Source organism: Papio anubis, chromosome 9 (genome assembly GCF_008728515.1).
Source record: "Papio anubis isolate 15944 chromosome 9, Panubis1.0, whole genome shotgun sequence".
Lineage (NCBI taxonomy): Eukaryota > Metazoa > Chordata > Mammalia > Primates > Cercopithecidae > Papio > Papio anubis.
In genome coordinates, this window is record NC_044984.1 from 65,946,610 (window position 1) to 65,963,568 (window position 16,959).

General features: G+C 35.9%; 1 protein-coding gene across 7 annotated transcripts in view; it reads right to left on the reverse strand.

Annotated features, from left to right (window-relative positions):
• Nucleotides 1-3,511: 3,511 nt before the first annotated feature.
• Nucleotides 3,512-16,959, reverse strand: part of ZFC3H1 (zinc finger C3H1-type containing) — a 55,899-nt gene continuing 42,451 nt past the window's right edge. For 4 of the 7 annotated variants that reach the window (XM_031650622.1, XM_031650623.1, XM_031650626.1 and 1 more), the window contains exons 25-35: nucleotides 14,037-14,142; nucleotides 13,752-13,950; nucleotides 13,129-13,223; nucleotides 9,038-9,148; nucleotides 8,668-8,772; nucleotides 8,369-8,534; nucleotides 7,166-7,266; nucleotides 5,615-5,716; nucleotides 4,887-4,926; nucleotides 4,524-4,586; nucleotides 3,512-4,394 (exon numbers count right to left, since the gene is read on the reverse strand). In XM_031650622.1, the coding sequence (XP_031506482.1) occupies nucleotides 4,257-4,394; nucleotides 4,524-4,586; nucleotides 4,887-4,926; nucleotides 5,615-5,716; nucleotides 7,166-7,266; nucleotides 8,369-8,534; nucleotides 8,668-8,772; nucleotides 9,038-9,148; nucleotides 13,129-13,223; nucleotides 13,752-13,950; nucleotides 14,037-14,142 (1,226 nt within the window). In that variant the 3' untranslated portion in view covers nucleotides 3,512-4,256. Of the gene's footprint in view, nucleotides 4,395-4,523; nucleotides 4,587-4,886; nucleotides 4,927-5,614; nucleotides 5,717-7,165; nucleotides 7,267-8,368; nucleotides 8,535-8,667; nucleotides 8,773-9,037; nucleotides 9,149-12,919; nucleotides 13,036-13,128; nucleotides 13,224-13,751; nucleotides 13,951-14,036; nucleotides 14,143-16,959 lie in introns of those variants that run through there. The other 3 variants (XM_031650624.1, XR_004176121.1, XM_031650625.1) reach the window with 3 other exon arrangements.

Consider the following 16,959-nt stretch of genomic DNA (forward strand, 5'->3'; position numbering starts at 1 on the left):
ACCTCGTGATCTGCCCGCCTCGGTCTCCCAAAGTGCTGGGATTACAGAAGTAAGCCACCACCCCCGGCCCACTTTGGGTAGTTCTATATAAACAGAAAAATAACCATGACTCTTAAAACGTAATGGCTCAACACCATAGGAAAGGTTTAAAAAAAAGTAATGGAAAACCATGTAGACTGGAATTGAAATAGTGCTCTGCAAGTTGTAGATAATAAATGTTGCAAGTGACATTTTATTCATGCATTACCCAAGAAGTTAGAGAGAGGGAAAAAAGTAAAAGCTAGTAGCAGCAGCTGCAATTACAATCAGACTTTGGAAATCAATGCTGTTTAAACTGGGTCTTCCAATAGGATTACTCCTAGTCACTCATGCTCATGTGGCTTTTGAAGCACAGGATGCCCCAAAGGCACTCTCTTCTGAACAGTTAGGCTGCTATGGAGTTTTACACATCTGTTACTATGTTTAATGAATTTTCAGTTGTGAATGAATTTGGAAAGTTAAAGCTTTTCAGAAAGTTTTTAAAAAATGTACAGGTTTCCAAATGTGCAGATAGAAGTGACACGATTTTTGAAATTATTATTGGTCTCAACTTTTCCTCCATTTTTTCCCTTAGCTCAGTGATTAACTTCCATTCAGGAAGCCTTTCCCAACTTCTAACTCAAGTTAGGATAGATACCCTTTGGAGATGCTTCCTTGGCATACGTTCCTCTTCTGTTAGAACGTAAAAGGGGATCCCTTTTCTCTGTATTGACAATGCCTAGCACAGAGCTCAAATGGATTCTGAAATGAAAAAATGCCTGATTCTCTTCATGAGGCTTCTGAAAAACATGTTGTGGGGTCCCTCTTTTGAAGGTCACCAAATGAGAAGTGGAGACAATCTCTATATCCATCTTAGCATTTGTGGAAGACAGAGGCAAGTTTCCATTATCTACCTCAAAGATGTCAGAAAAAATTGAAAAACCTTTTCACATTTATCATAATCTAAATCAGGTAGTACTGAAAAAGTAGTGAGGAAGGTTATGTGAATGAGAGTGGAAGACGGGAATGAGGACAGGATGGAACAGCATGTCCTGAGGTAGCTGTTCACCGCCCCTCTCCCCAATAGTGAAACATGCAACTGAGGAACACCTGTAGAAAGGGGGCATTCTGGTGGCATATGGAATAAACTCCTCTACCCCCAAAAAAGACGAAAGAAAGAAAAAGCTCTTTTTCAGTTTGACTCTACCACCTACATTAAGAAGCATCACAGCTTGGAAAGATATAGTCCTAATTTTAAACAAAAAAGAAACAATATCAGAAATGTTCATCAGAAGCTTGCCTTTTCTTGACCAGCTCTTGTTCAAAATGTTCTGTATAATTACTGTTAATATGCACTGAAGGGCAATGACACACCTGCAGGCATAATCCTGAAACCTGAAAGGTCACTAAAATTGTATTTCCCCATTCTTCCCTCACATTAATGTTAACATACAGACATGAAAGCAGACTTGAGGAAATTAGGACTTATCTGTGAACACATGACAGCTTTAACCAAGAATATTGGCCCTGCTTTGTATTCTAGCCACATGTTCCTACCTTTTCAACAACCTTGAAAAATAAATATTTGAACTACAATCTTCAATAAAGTCCCTCTACATTTGTTGTCAGTCTTAATCACTTTTTTCTTGTCTGCTTAGTGCCTTTAGCTCTTAGATGTTGCACCTGGAGATTCTTGCTTACTTTATGATGTAGGTTTATACACCCTTTAATTGAAAGCAAACCGCCTTAGATAATCGAGTGAAAAACAACGTTACAAGGTCCACTTTCCGTTAAAAGGCAAATAGAAATATTAGGCTGTTCTCTAAAATGAACAAAAACACATAAAAATACATCACAATCTACCACTCCATTTCCTTTATCAGAGATAAAATCCCACAGCCTAAAAAGGCCTCTTTTGTTAGCATGTTTTGTCCCCCAGCAGGGGTGGCAGATACAAGGGACTGCAGTTCTCAATGACTAGTCTTTTCTCTGTCCAAAAGAAAGACTTTAGTCACACAGTATGTTAAATATTTTTATATTCATGTTTCTGCAATAACCATAAAAACTTTAACCCAAATTTGCTTAATACTTTAATTATCATGTACTGAAAGCACTTCATTAAAAAAAAAAAAAGTAAAACTGATAACGGAAGGATGACAGGAACATATACCTCACCCTTAAGCAGTGTGTGTGATTTTTTTTTTAATGTGAAGGTTAAAGTGAGTTTATAAACTGACAGGAAGAAAAGATGATACGAGAATTTATCTTTAAGGCAATATCATTTGTGTAAGATACCTTTAAATAGCAATGACAATGGATCAAAGAGGAAACAGGGCCTATTCCTACATGACTGTGCAGAACATGTGAATGGCCATCCCTAGAGTTGTCAGTGTACAGCCTCCATGGATGGACCCTGTGACTGCATGCACTGAGTGGAATTCTACATACACCAATGCAAAGAACTCATTAAAAAAAAAAAAAAGGGACAGATAAAACAGTTACTGCTGATGGAACTGTTAATGCAACAAAAGTTCAAGCTTAGCACTGTCTCCTAAAAACTACTGAGACATTTCAGTTAACATTAAAAACTGTTACACTATGGAGGCACACACTGGAAATATTTTACTAAGCACCTAACAACTGTTTTCAAAAAATCAGAGCAGGAAAAGCTTTCAAAGTTATATAAAGTTAAATGCATACAGTGAGTAGATAGGTATCTATTCCTCCAGGATTACTATCTTCCACCCACATTTTTTTGGTTTTAGGGAAAAACCAGTAAGCCTCCAGCTTTCTTTTTGATTAAACGAAAGACACTAGACAAATGGATTCCATTCTTGACCCCATCAAACAGCACTTACTAGCCAAATCGCCCTGTCTGGTAAAATATGGTTCTATTTTTAGTGAGCATTATACAAATGTAAACATGTACAAGTTTGCCTGGTATTTCATGGGGTTGCTGCTCTGCCTCTAACAGTTCAAGTGCAAGTTGTTAAGACCAGACTTGTGGTGGTGTGTGTGTGTCATTAACATTTTTCTTGCCAAGGTTAAAACAACCAAATATAAACTGAAAACAAAATAAAAAGCAAGGTCTCCTTTGCATTCAATCACACTAATATTCAACATAAGATGGCATGTCACTAGGCAAATCATTCAAACTACAGTTGGGAGGCACCTTCTAAACACTGTGAATTTGAGAACAAGGAATTTAATGGTAGTGCAAACCTCTCTGTTCACTGTCCTCACAACAGTATCCATCTTCTCATGAATTAAGAAATCATTAAATTTTTTTTTTTAATGAGAAAGCAGTTTCAAGATAAAAAAGTACTGCTATAAGTTATGGTAAATATCTTTATCTCCGACTTCGACCCTTTCCCACCAGTGTGAAAAGTGAATAAAGACAGCAAGAGTTTTTAGAAAGTTAACTTATATTAAAAAAGTATATAAACAATTTTAATACTACAAAGTAGTATTTCAATACAAAGCAGTTCAAATATTAACTGTTCTTTAAACTGTTAAACTTTATTATAAATTAAAATTTCTTTACAAAAAAATTGCACATAATATTTGACCACTCTTAGGTTCTGATGCACTGGCATTTGCAATAGTTTCTTTAATCTTCAAGTTAAACAGTCTCGGCAAGGAGTCCAGAACGTAGAAAGGGCAATAAACAACCCTGATAGAGCATTCAAGTGCAACTAGCAGACTTGTGGCCATGGCAGTTACACTTTCCTTAAGATGGACTGCTATAGTTTTAAATCCTGAAATGAAGAATCTCAAAAAAATTTAAAAAGGAAAAACTAAAAGGGACTGCCTGCTTTTTTACTGTAAACACAGCCCTGGATATTAAATCCCAAACAGGAATCTCTCAGGCATCAGAGAGTGTCAAGTGAATCAGGAATAACACAAAATAAAGGAATGGGGGAGAAAATAAAAAACAAAAACAAGGCAAAATTAAAATAAATGTCAGTCACTTTGAGGAACTATACTTACGTATATGATGTTATGAGAATCTGGCAGGGCCTAGAAGCAGGCCAAACAGGAAGTTCATTTATCCAACCGAAGAGGATCATGTTCATTGCTTCCGGTTTTGAGGACAGGGTATTGTAGGGAACTTGATATGATCAATAATGCTTGTCTGCCTTACACAGACCTTAGCCAGGGATCAGCCTAATCTTGAAGAATCATTCAAATAATTTTGGCAATTATTATAAGGACTTAGAACTGACTGCACCCAGTGTTCAGTGATTCTTGCTTTCTGTTTTGTTACTGTTTAAATTTAAGAGCTCATTTAGGCTGACTCCAATCTCTTGGCACTTGGAAACTAGTTTTCTCAGGTTATCAGTTTTACCTCCTTCTGATGCTTCAAACAAGAGTTGCTGTAAAAGACAGGGAAGCATAGAAGTAAGACTTAGCTAGAGTTTGAGCATTACCACATCAATGGATATGGCACATGCAGAAAATTTACAGGAAAACATCAAGATAAAATAAAAGATAAAAAGCATTACATCTTTCCACAGTGATGCACAAAGAGGTAACTTCTGTAAGGCTCTCTGATATAAACGGTGGACCTGTAAGATAGATATACACACAATTCCATCAGAAAACATAATGAAAAACACCTTCATAATTCTATCTGTTTAAAGAATGGTAATTCACAGTAACATCTGAGACAAAATGGTTATGCTGAGTTTTGGAGTTTCCAAATATTTGGTGCTCTTAAAATGTTAACTACTTTTGTTTCCCCACCTGGTTCCTAGTGTGCATGAAATGTTAACTTCTGTGCTTTAATTCTTTTAAATTGAGAAGTCAACAAAAGGGACAGAAAAACTTTTTAAAAGTGACCCATCTGATATTCAACCATGGCTTACCTCTCTTTGTCCCTTTAGAACAATCTCAGCAGCAATGGCTCTAAGGAAAAAAAAAAAAAAAAAAAAAGGAATACAGAAAAAGGAAAAGAAAAATTTATATATCTTTGAACAAAATGAAACACCACCACTGGCAGAATACTGACTGTGGGAATCTGAGTACAAAACTTCCTGAAAGTTAACAGGCTAAACTTCCAAGGAGGAAAACCTATAGTGAAAAGAAAAATTCAACAATTTTTATCAACTTTACAAGAAAAAAGCAGACCAGTGTTTTGAACATAAATAACGTTCACGGGAGGAAAAAAAAACAAAAACAAAAACAAAACACCTCATAATTACTAGTCAAAAATACCTAGCACTAACACCTTTAAAAGAAAGAAGAAATCAGACTATAACAGGGTAGACACACCACATTTCAAAAGAGGCGGTCTTAAAATGACTGTAGCAGATTTGTTTGATAACAGTACTGTTACTTAAATGTTCTCCTTCAAAGAAAATTAAAAGTCTATGCTTTTTGCTTTTAGAGGCAATTCTTAATGAGTACTCACTCTCATTAAACCTCAGTAAATGCTAAAAACAAATCTAAATTAAGAATAGCAATCTGTCCACGAAAAAAAGAAAAAAAAAATACATATATATATATAGATGTCATTTCAGATTTTACCTGCCTGGAGCAAACCTTATAAATAAAAGCAATAGCTATAAAAACATGTACATGATTGTTGCATTACATTTTCCAGGTGGCCAGGCATGTTGGGATATTATATGTAAACATCTTGGCTTGAAGTTTCAGAATCTGAACATTGCTTTCTTCCCATTCATGTTGAAGTAACCTGTAAAGTACATTCAGGAAAATGAACAAAGCATTGCAGTGTAGGGAACCCCAAATGTGCTCTATGAGCACAATGATTAAGTATAAATCTTGATTAGTTAAATTCCATAAAGGCTACCCAGCAAATATTTCAGAATGTCTCTTACAAAAATTACCCTGGGACAGGAATGTGCAAACTATGAAGAGGTCAAGTCAAGATCTATGCTCATCTTACCAAACTACACTAAGGTGCATGTATTTCTATAGGACATAAAAGCATTCCCTCCAAATAAGAGTCCCTATTTCCCATCCCAATTTTTTTTTTAAACTAATGGCTTGATACTAATGCAATTTCCTGGTATTTTTCTTTCTTAGAGTATGATCAATCTTGAATATTTCTTGAACTAAAATGCATGTATAGTAACCATTAAAGTTCTCTATTCTCCTGGAAAAAAAGAACAGGGACGACCAGAGGAAATAAGTGTCAAAACACAGAGGTAGGGATTTACCAACAAAATAAACAAGTAAACTACCTACATTCTAAAATGCCTATCACAATAGAAAACTATGTCAAAATATGACCACATTTTCTATTTCACATTTTATCAAAGGTGTTTCATAATTAACATTTCTGTAATGAGCTTCTACAGATTGGCAGGCTTGCTAAGAAAATTGTAAAATACTACCATTATGTTTGTCTCAACTGTAGTTTTTAAACTTTTATATGATTTTGCCCAAATACATGCTAAATGAAATGTAAATCCTTTAAAACATAAGGGAACATTTTATAAATATTTTAGGTATCTTATGATCCATAAAACGATAAGATACAACTGATGCAGTGGGAATGACTGTACAAGTGGAGGCCAATGCATTAGCGTGCAGGGTACCCTTTTGAATTAAAAAGCATAATTCTTGTGGATGAAAGTGGGTTTGCTGTATCAGAGCAGAGAAAGTACAAAGAAAGGCTGAGAAATCTCGTTCTGATTGAATATATGAAATCCCTAATCAGTGCTTCAAAAATGTGGTGTGAGGGCTCAAGGTCAGGAATCTACATTTTAAATGAGCATCCCAGGAGATTCTAATGTTTGCCAATATTTGAGAGCAACTGACCTAGGTGAAAATATGAAAGCCTCTTAAATAATATTTCCTTGCCATGGAAAACAAGCTTACCGCTTATAATGCACATGCTAAGGACAGATGGTGTGTGTTTAGGGAACACAGATGAACTTTACTTGAATGGAATTATTTGCCCCCTTGTAACTTGAAGTTTTCTGAAGCGACCAGAATTTTTACACTGACTTTTGAACGAATAGCTAAATATTGGCTTAACAACTCTGAAATTAAGTAGTATATATTCATGAGGACATAATGGAACAACAGACTATTTTTATCAAGTTTTCAAGAATAATTTTATATGAAGAGCCTATTCCATTAGGCAGAGAACCAAAAGAATGTTACTTTTTCTTACCTCAATGCAAGTCCAGAATTAGCTGGCATAATTGAACAAAACCGTTCCAAGGTTTTGGAATGCTGGGTCTTTGGAACACAGCTCAAATAAAAGAAAATAACCTGTAAAGGTTGAGGGGGGCGAAAAATGAATGCAACCAAAATGTGAAATCCAATTACCTATGTGTTTTAACACGAAAACCAAAATGGTCTTTAAGATATGAATGTATAAATTATAGTAATGTATGATGTTGTGAGTTACAGTTCCTACCATTAATTTTATTAGTGACTTTCCAAATACGAATTAGGAAATATGGTCTAGTGATGAGAACCATGGGCAGAACACTGACAAGAAGCCAGGAGTCCGGGTTTTCATTCCTGAGTCTACCTTTACTTGCTGTATAGCTCGGCAAGTCATAGGGCTAATAATACCTGCCACATCTTGCTCATGGAATGCCCGTGTGTAAATGACTTAATGTCCATAAAGTGGTTTGAGATCCTGGGATAAAGAATGGCATAGAAGTACAAGCATAATAATTGGTTATCCTGATTAGCAACAAAACCACCCCACCAAAAATAAATAAATAAAACATATATATGTTTTAGTCTACAATAAGCTTTAGCAAGGAGCTTTTTAGCCTATAATGCGCTGAATAAAAGTAGTGCCTGAAAAAAAATTTTTTAAAAAGGTAATCACAAAACTGTATCTTTAGATTCTACTTTTAGAATTATAAGCAGCACCTAATCTTAAACTTTCTTATGCCTTATGTATAGCTATATTTGCTTGACAAAATATTTACAAAAAGAGCAGCTACAACGTATAAGCCCATTCTTACTTATTTTGAAGTTACTAAATTTTTCATTCAGTAGAATTTTCAACTACTCAAGCAAAACATTACAGGTATTACAATAGAATCTTTGATTTGATGTTTTTTCATAATATGTTTCATTTTCATTAATATTAATTACACCTTAATATCCCTATTTTGCTTCCAATGTTAAATTTTCATAACTATAACATAATAATTAATGCACATTTTAATTGAGCCTCAAAGGGTTCTATTGATAGACTCTAAATAGATAAGAAACATGGTCAAGAATAATAGTGAATGTTAAGAAAGTAGTCCTAGAAAAAGCTCTCTTGATATAAAACAGGAGTTTTGCTATCATTTTTAAAGTCTTTGTTTTATACAAACATCTAAAGAAAAAAGTTTTGAGTTCTTACCCTATTATGAAATTCATAGTTGGACCAGTAATCAGCACTGCTAAAAGGAATGGGGTATCGGGCAGGGACTGTAACCAAACATCTATTCACTAAATCAGTAAAAAATTTGAATTCTTGAACTTTGTTTCTGGATCCAGCAGCTCTATTATTCGCAAAGACAAGATAACTGCCAAAAGAAAAATATTGTAATTTAGAACAACTAAGCCAGTAGTTCTCTCACCAAGAAAGCTGGTCATACCTTTCCCAACCATACCCCTTTATCCCCAAATCCCATTCTTATCAAGAAAAATTAAACTTACTCCATCCATATCTTCTGTACTATATCACACCTCATGGCCACCCCTAATGCTGCCTCATATGCCTCCACTGTCTCTTTAATACTTGATTGAAGAGGATGACAAAGGCTGTTTAAAAAATGAAGGAAAACATGTCTATCATTCAATTCTATCAGGTGAAGGAATGACAAAGGATTTTAAACATTACAGATGTTATTACAATAGAATCCTTCTTTTGATCTTTCTTCTCTAGTATATAGTAAACCTTAGCATCTCTTCAATTGTGCTTCAATGACTTTAACATCAAGTTAATTATAACAAACACAGTGTAATTCAATAATAAACAGCAAATGCAGGCCTAGTATGCAATATCTCTCCACAGTGGATGTCTCACCAGTAAATCAGCCACAAATAAGGAACTTGGTGGTTAAACATATCATCCTCAAAATTCCCTTTACATAAACGAGATGGAATGTCAATTGGTCCTGGAATATTTAAAAGATACCTGAAAAAAAACCAAGTATTGTTTTAAATTACACCTATACACACATGAATTACACACATATTTTTTAAAATCGTTAGTTTCACTTAAATTTCATTTAAATATTTTTTAGAAAGCAACGAGACTTTCTTTTCATATGCATACCATACCTGTTTGGTCACATCTCTAGGATTACACGTTACTCACAATGTTTTTTGTGTGTGTTTGTTTTTGAGACGAGTCTCGCTCTGTCGCCCAGGCTGGAGTGCAGTGGCACAATCTCGGCTCATTGCAGCCTCCACTTCCCAAGTTCAGGTGATTCTCATGTCTTAGCTTCCCGAGTAGCTGGGACTACAGGCATGCAGCACCATGCCCAGCTAATTTTTGTATTTGTAATAGAGACAGTGTTTCGCCATGTTGGCCAGGCTGGTCTTGAACTCCAGGCTTCAAGTAATTCACATGCCTCAACCTCCCAAAGTGCTGGGATTATAGGCATGAGCCACTGTGCCTGGCCACAATTTTATTATTTTATACCTATATGAAAAACTCTCCTCCTAAAATGAATTTTTTATTCTATCCCCAAGATTAAACGAAACCCCATAATCCTCTAATTAAACCTAGTTTAAAAAGAACAAATGAGTCTACCAAGTATCTGAAATTTTCCAATGAAATCTGTACTTTCTTGTTAAAAAAAGATTTACAAGGCCTGGGGCTGTGGCTCACACCCATAATCCCAGCACTTAGGGAGGCCAAGGTAGGTGGATCACTTAAGGTCAGGAGTTCAAGATCAGCCTGGCTAACAACTTGGGTGAAACTCCAAGATCTCTACAAAAAATACAAAAATTAGCCAGGCGTGGTGGTGCATGCCTGTAGTCCCAGCTACTCCCGGACTGAGGTGGGAGAATAGCTTGAACTCAGGAGGCAGAGATTGCAGTGAGCTGAGATCACAACACTGTGCTCCAGCCCATGTTAAAGAGTGAGACCCTTTCTTAAAAAAAAAAAAGATTACTTATGTCTGAAAGTAATCTCTCTCACATACAGCCATACACACATACAACCCATTTAAGTTTAATTTTAGACATGATATCAAAGTGTATTCTATAACACATTAGCCTATAAGGTACCTGTCAAAAGAGATCTATGATCAAATAAGTTTGGGAAATATTACAAATTATAGCCCCTTCTTGAAAAACCACAATACTTATTAGGATTGTAAGTCAATCCCAGTAACTCTAAAAAGTCAATCAGTAAAGAATTCTACTGGACTAAGTCCACTTTCCCTCCAGTGTATTTTAATCTGTGTGTAAGATACCACCATCCTTAAGAACAACGTTTTTAAAGGAAATACATTGATCACAAAAATGACAATCTAGTATAACTATTTGTCTTAAATTTTTAAATAATTGCAAGGGGACAAGTCTTAATCAATTAGACAGGCTGCATCAGGGGCAAACATAAGAAAGAGAAGAAACAGAACATCTAGAAGTCAGGTTATAATCCTGACTTTGCCAAGACAAGCTACATTACCATGAGTTAATCCCTTAACATCCTCACTGAAAACTGAGATGGTCAGAAGAGATAACTTCAAATCTAATCTACTTAAGACTATAATCCCTAGTTTAACTTTAGTAAAGTAAATGATATCCCCAAATTAATTTTTCTAGCTATCTACTTAATCTTCAAATTGACTTGAAACACATGAAAATTACCTATCTAGTTCCTTCTGCCTGCCATCTTTATACTAAATGTCACATAGAGAGTTGATTCAACTCCAGGTAAAAATTACAATGCTAAGTATTTTGCTTAACAATTTCTACTCATGAAATTTTAAAAGTGTTTTGAACCAATTAAGAGCAGATTTCTCCTATTAATAAACATTGACAATTTATAAATTTTAAAAACTTGTATCAATATACAGTAAGTATGGCAAGGCCAAAAATTATCTCATCTATCGTCATTCTCCTAATAGCTGATGAAAAAGACTTTCTAAATTAACAGAAATGCACAATCTTTGTGTAAACAAGGGTTTCATTATTGTCTAAATAAGCTATAAACAGAATACCTTTTTCTCTTAATTCTCAGTGAATTATGACTATTTCCACAAAATAATAAAGATGACTTAGTAATGAGAATATATTTGGAGACAACTCATTTTCAAATTTTTATTGATGCTTATTTATTCTGCCTTATTAAGCTGGCATCAAGAAGATGTGAAAATCTTTGATTAGTTACCAAGGCAGAAATTGGTAGCATTTTCTTTTAAACTAAACCCATTATCTCCGTGCCCAAGGGAAGACCAGAACCAGCAATCTCTAAAGAGCTTGGTTCAGCCTTGAATTAGTCCTTTGCCTGAGCTTGAGATGTTAAAGCAAACTAATTTAAACGAGGAAGAAATTGAGTATGGAGAAGCTGAAAAATCTCTAAACTCCTTATAGAAGTTTAATTATTTTCTATTAATTTGCATTTAGAATTATTTCCTTTGTAATTAGTTGTAAATATTAACATAGATGTAACAGAGCAGAAAGAAGGGTCCTTTGGGAAGGGCACTAAAATTGCTATGGCAATAAATTGCTACCATAAGAGGACACATACAAAGACTCAAGTCTGGAAGGGAATAGTGTTCCCAAATCTCAAATAAAACTGCCATGTTCACAAAAAGTTCTAGGGTGGGCCGGGCACAGTGGCTCACAACTGTAATTCTGGCACTTTGGGAGGCTAAGGCAGGCGGATTGCCTGAGCTCAGGAGTTCAAGACCATCCTGGGTAACACAGTGAAACCTGTCTCTACTAAAATACAAAAAATTAGTCAAGTGTGGGGGGTGTGCGCCTGTAATCCCAGCTACTCTGGAGGCTGAGACAGGAGAATTGCTTGAACCTGGGAGACGGAGGGTTGCAATGAGGTGAGATTGCACCACAGCACTCCAGCCTGGGAGACAGAGCGAGATTCCATTTCTTAAAATAAAATTTAAAAACAACAACAAAAACAAGGTCTAGGTTGGGTAGATCACTTACTTAAAAAAATTTGGGCTTTAAGATTCTACTTTCACTCATCTGTATTTTCTACAATAAATTTTTTTGAGAGATATTCAGCTTAGGTCTTTCTTCTCTCAGTTCTTCCTAATACAAAATAGAGTATGTCGTGATAAAATATTTTCCTTTTGATGCTGCTTTAACTTAGGATCAGCAAACCATGCCTATTTTTGTAAACAGCTGTACTGGAACACAGTCATAACCATTCATTTACATTTCATCTGTGGCTGGTTTCTCAATAAAGCAATATAGTAGAGTAGTGGTAATAGACTTCATGGCTACATGGCCTGCTAACCTAAAATATTTACTTTCTGGCTCTTAAGAAAAAAAAGTTTGCTAACCCCATAAAGAGATGGGGAGGACAAAGGAAAGATAATTTTAAGAGGCTCCCCCCTAAAAAATCATTATTCAAAACCTGCCACGACCTCTTATTGTTGGAATAGGAACTCTCAGGAAAGACAGTAAGTACAGCTCTATATGAGCTATTAAGAAATTAATGGTTGAGAAAAGGATCCTCTGAAACTTCTTACTCCATGACATATCAAGGGCTAGAGTAGTTCTCTTCAGAATTAAAAAAAGAAAAAGGCATATTATTTATATTCACTTTGATAACCAATCAAATAAATGAAAATATATTTTGTAAAAAATCACTGAGATTGCCTTGGGATAACTAAGTGCTATAATATTCAGTACTAAAATTAACAACAATAACAATAAAGTAAAAGAATGAGTTACTATGGTTATAATATATGCCTTACTTTGTATAGTGTGTTTAATCCAAAGAATGTTAAAGAATTTTCCATCTTGCCTCCATTTTTATTGTTCTATTTATTCTGTTTCGAGTATTCTGTTAAGTGGGTATTCAAGTACTAAAAAGTCAGTCTAAAATGTAATCATATAAGAAAAAAACTGTAATCTTTCTACTGAACTGTGCTACCTCTCATTCCTCTACAAACTAAGAATTCTACAACTTACCGAAACAGATCCAAGTTATTATACTTCTCAAACCCCGGTTTAAAGAAGGATGCAATAAATTTCCGCAAAAATGGAAGAAGATTATCGCCTCGATTCTATTTTAAAAAGAGGGAGGGGGATATATATCAGGCTTACAATGTTTAATTAAAATGTCACAAGGGGGAAAAAAAGCCTTAAAAAAGTACTCATTAGATTAAGTTTCTTGGGTGGGTAAGGGGCGGAGGGGATGAGTTTGAGACATACTCAGAAAACTGTTATTATATTTTACTCTCTGAATTAAGTTCCACTAACGATTAAACAGCTTAACCTCTAACACTACCATAGGCTCACATTTCATCCATCAATTACGTACTAGCCATCTAGCACTGTGGTAGGCGTTGGGCTGCAAATATGAGTAAACATGTTCCTTGCCTTCAAGAAGTTTAGTATAGCATATATTAAAGTAGCTAGGAATAAAATTACAAAGCACTGTAATAAGTGTTAAGGTAGAACTATGGCAGAGAGAGAAGGAACACCTAACACAGCTTGCAAAGGGTAAAAGGACCAGGAAACACTTCCTGGTGCTGACAGGGAAATTTGAAATATAAAAGCATCATATTTAAGAATTATACATTATTTTTTACCTGTAAGATGAAGAATTTGCACATATGATAAAAAACCTCTGCATTCTGAGGATTTTTTTCAAATGCAGTAAGCCACAATGCTCTGGCTTTGTCATGCTGATTTGTTTTCAAATATAATGCAACGAGGGCTTCCAGCAACTGGCAGTTAATGGGACATGATTCCAGTAAAGATTTACAAAGCTCCATTGCAGCCTCATACCTTAACAAAAACAAAAACAAAAAGGTTAAAGACATGAAAAGATCACTTTTTAATACAAGGTGAGCTGCTTGGCAATTAAGTTGTACCTCTCCAGGAGTTGGTGCAGAGCAATCATGTTTGTGTAAAGTGGAAGGCAGGCCTCTATTCTTTCCTCAACAGTAAGGCTCTCATCTGTGCAAGCTTTCACCGCATCTACCCAAAAACATCACAACATGAATCATGTCAATCATAAAAATGAAATATTTGACTGTGTTACTTCAACTCCTAGAGACCAATGGGAAAAGATGACCCCTCCCTTTGATTACCCATCCATCATCTTATTCACCTTTACTGAGCTTCTGGCTTTTACTCAAAGGAAGTTATTCAAGCAATCTCCAAAATCCTAAAATTCAATTCCTTCAACTTTTCCTCAACTTTCCTGGTAAGAATAAAGTCATCCCATATGAGCTTTTGCATCTATCAGTGTTTTCATTTAAACAAGTATCTCTGTTATCCTAAATTCTTTAAAACCCATCTCAAAAAAAAAATTATAGAATAAATTATCTTTTCATCTTTCCCTGACAACTGCAAAGGAAGTCTTGCCCTGCTGCCCCACAGCCATTTGAATGTCTCTCCAAACTAGATCCTTTCCTTACTCCATCAAAACACACTTTTCCCCTTGTAAAGGGTTCTTTCTTGATCTTGTTGCTACTTACTAAATGGTACAATGTTTTACTTTGCACAGCTGTGACCATTTCCTCCTTACCCAATGGTACCACAACTTCCCAGATCCGTGGAGTTTAAAAGTGAATGCAATCATTTTGAAACTACACTCTTGAGGTTCACTTATAAGGACTCTTATCTAACCAAACATAAAAGCTCACCTCTACCTTCATTTTATTTAACATTTGACAGTGTTCTTCCTCTTCTTCTTAATTTCTTCTTGCTTCTGCTTCCAAGAGATTGTTTACATTTCCTCTTATTCCCATTTTAATGACTCCACTGTCCCTTTTACTCCTTACTGTTATGCTCTTAAATCTCATTTTCCTCAGAGAAAATATCCCATAGCCTCAACTACTGCATAATTTACTTCAAAAGCACATTATAAAAACTGTAAAGCATTCTATAACACAGTAACTTCTATGTGAATAACACTCAAATCCACTTATGTATTGATAATTGTCCAAGTAAGGTCCACTTCCTTTTTTTTTGAAACGGAGTCTTGCTCTGTTGCCCAGGCTGGAGTGCAGTGGCACGATCTCAGCTCACTGCAACCTCTGCCTCCTGGGTTCAGGCAATTATCCTGCCTCAGCCTCCTGAGTAGTTGGGATTACAGGCACACACACCACCATGCCCGACTAATTTTTGTATTTTTAGTAGGGATGGGGTTTCACCATGTTGGCCAGGCTGGTCTCAAACTCCTGACCTCAGGTGATCCACTTGCGTCAGCAGATTATCAAGTGCTGGGATTACAGATGTGAGGCACCACGCATGGCCAAGGTCCACTTCCTTATTTCCTACCGCCAACAATCATTTCCACTTGAATGACCAATTACAATCACAAATATTACTCCTACCATCAAAATCAGTCTTCCCAACTTACCAGTTTTCTATTAATGACACTTTCCTTTTCCCAGTCTCAAAACTCTGAAATCTTTGATTACTCCTTCTCCTCTTTCCCGACATTTAATCTGCAACCCGCCCCTGCCTCCCCCTGCCTCCTCCCCCCCATGTATTTCTATGTGATAACTTAAAACGTCTCTAATACCCTCCTTCCCAGGATACTTTTCTTGCACTTCAGTTACTGCCATCAGCTTCTGGTTGGTTTTCCTATCATTGGTGTAATTTCTCTTCCAGCACATTCTCTTTCTTAAAGAACCTCTAGTGCCATCAAGTCTACCACATTTTCAAGGTTCTTGAAAATCAAGTATCATTCTACTTATCAGGCTTAATCACTACGATTGTCCAGCACAGAATTCTCAGTTTGGTAAGACCTATCCCTTTTCCCAATCACACTTCAAATCCACTGCATAAATTCCCATCTACCTGTTGCTTTTTGTTTAACTCCCCTAACAGTAATGTCCTTTCTTTGCTTTCCTTCCTTCACTGGGTATTTAACAAGCATTTAATAAGCACTTAATATTTTGCCATACATCCTTACAGGACCTTAGGAGTAAAACGATAAATAAGACAAGGGTCTACTCCCATCTCTGAGGAGACCCACTTTGTCATATTGATAGCCATGCTTCAACATCTAGCTCCAGGTCCCCATTCTTCTATGAAGACTTCCTTTATCATGCCAATCTATAACAATCTCTTCCCTTTGGGTTCATGGCCAGTATCAAATAATTCTATAAATCACAGATCCTAGTCTCTTGTTTTTTTTGAGACTGAGTCTCACTCTGTTGTCCAGGATGGAGTACAATGGCGTGATCTCAGCTCACTGCAACCTTCGCCTCCTGGTTCAAGCAATTCTTGTGCTTCAGCCTCCTGAGTAGCTGGGAATACAGGCGTGCATCACCACGCCCGGTTAAATTTTGTATTTTTAGTAGAGATGGGGATTCACCACGTTGGCCAGGCTGGTCTCGAACTCCTGACCTCACGTGATCTGCCCATGCCTCCTTGGCTGGGATTACAGGCATGAGCCACTGTGCCCGGCCCTAGTCTCTTTTATGTAGCATACAGTTTAGACTATATACTAACACACAGTTATATGGCCTTATATGTTTAATAATTATGACAAATGTATAGATTTTATCTTCTGACTAGGCTATATACTTCTTTTAGGAACAGGCTTTACATCTTGTAATGTGTTCCACAACAGGCCTATCATTTAATATAGAGAAGCAACCAACTTCACTGACTGATGGAGAAAATATTAATTGGCTGACAAGATACAAATCTTTAAACTTCCACCTTAATGGACTGCTAAAAAAAAAAAAAAGGGGTACCTAGTTCTCTGATTTAATCAGTTCATCAAACTTACATAATTTATTTTCTCTACACATTTAACAGATACCCTTTGCCACA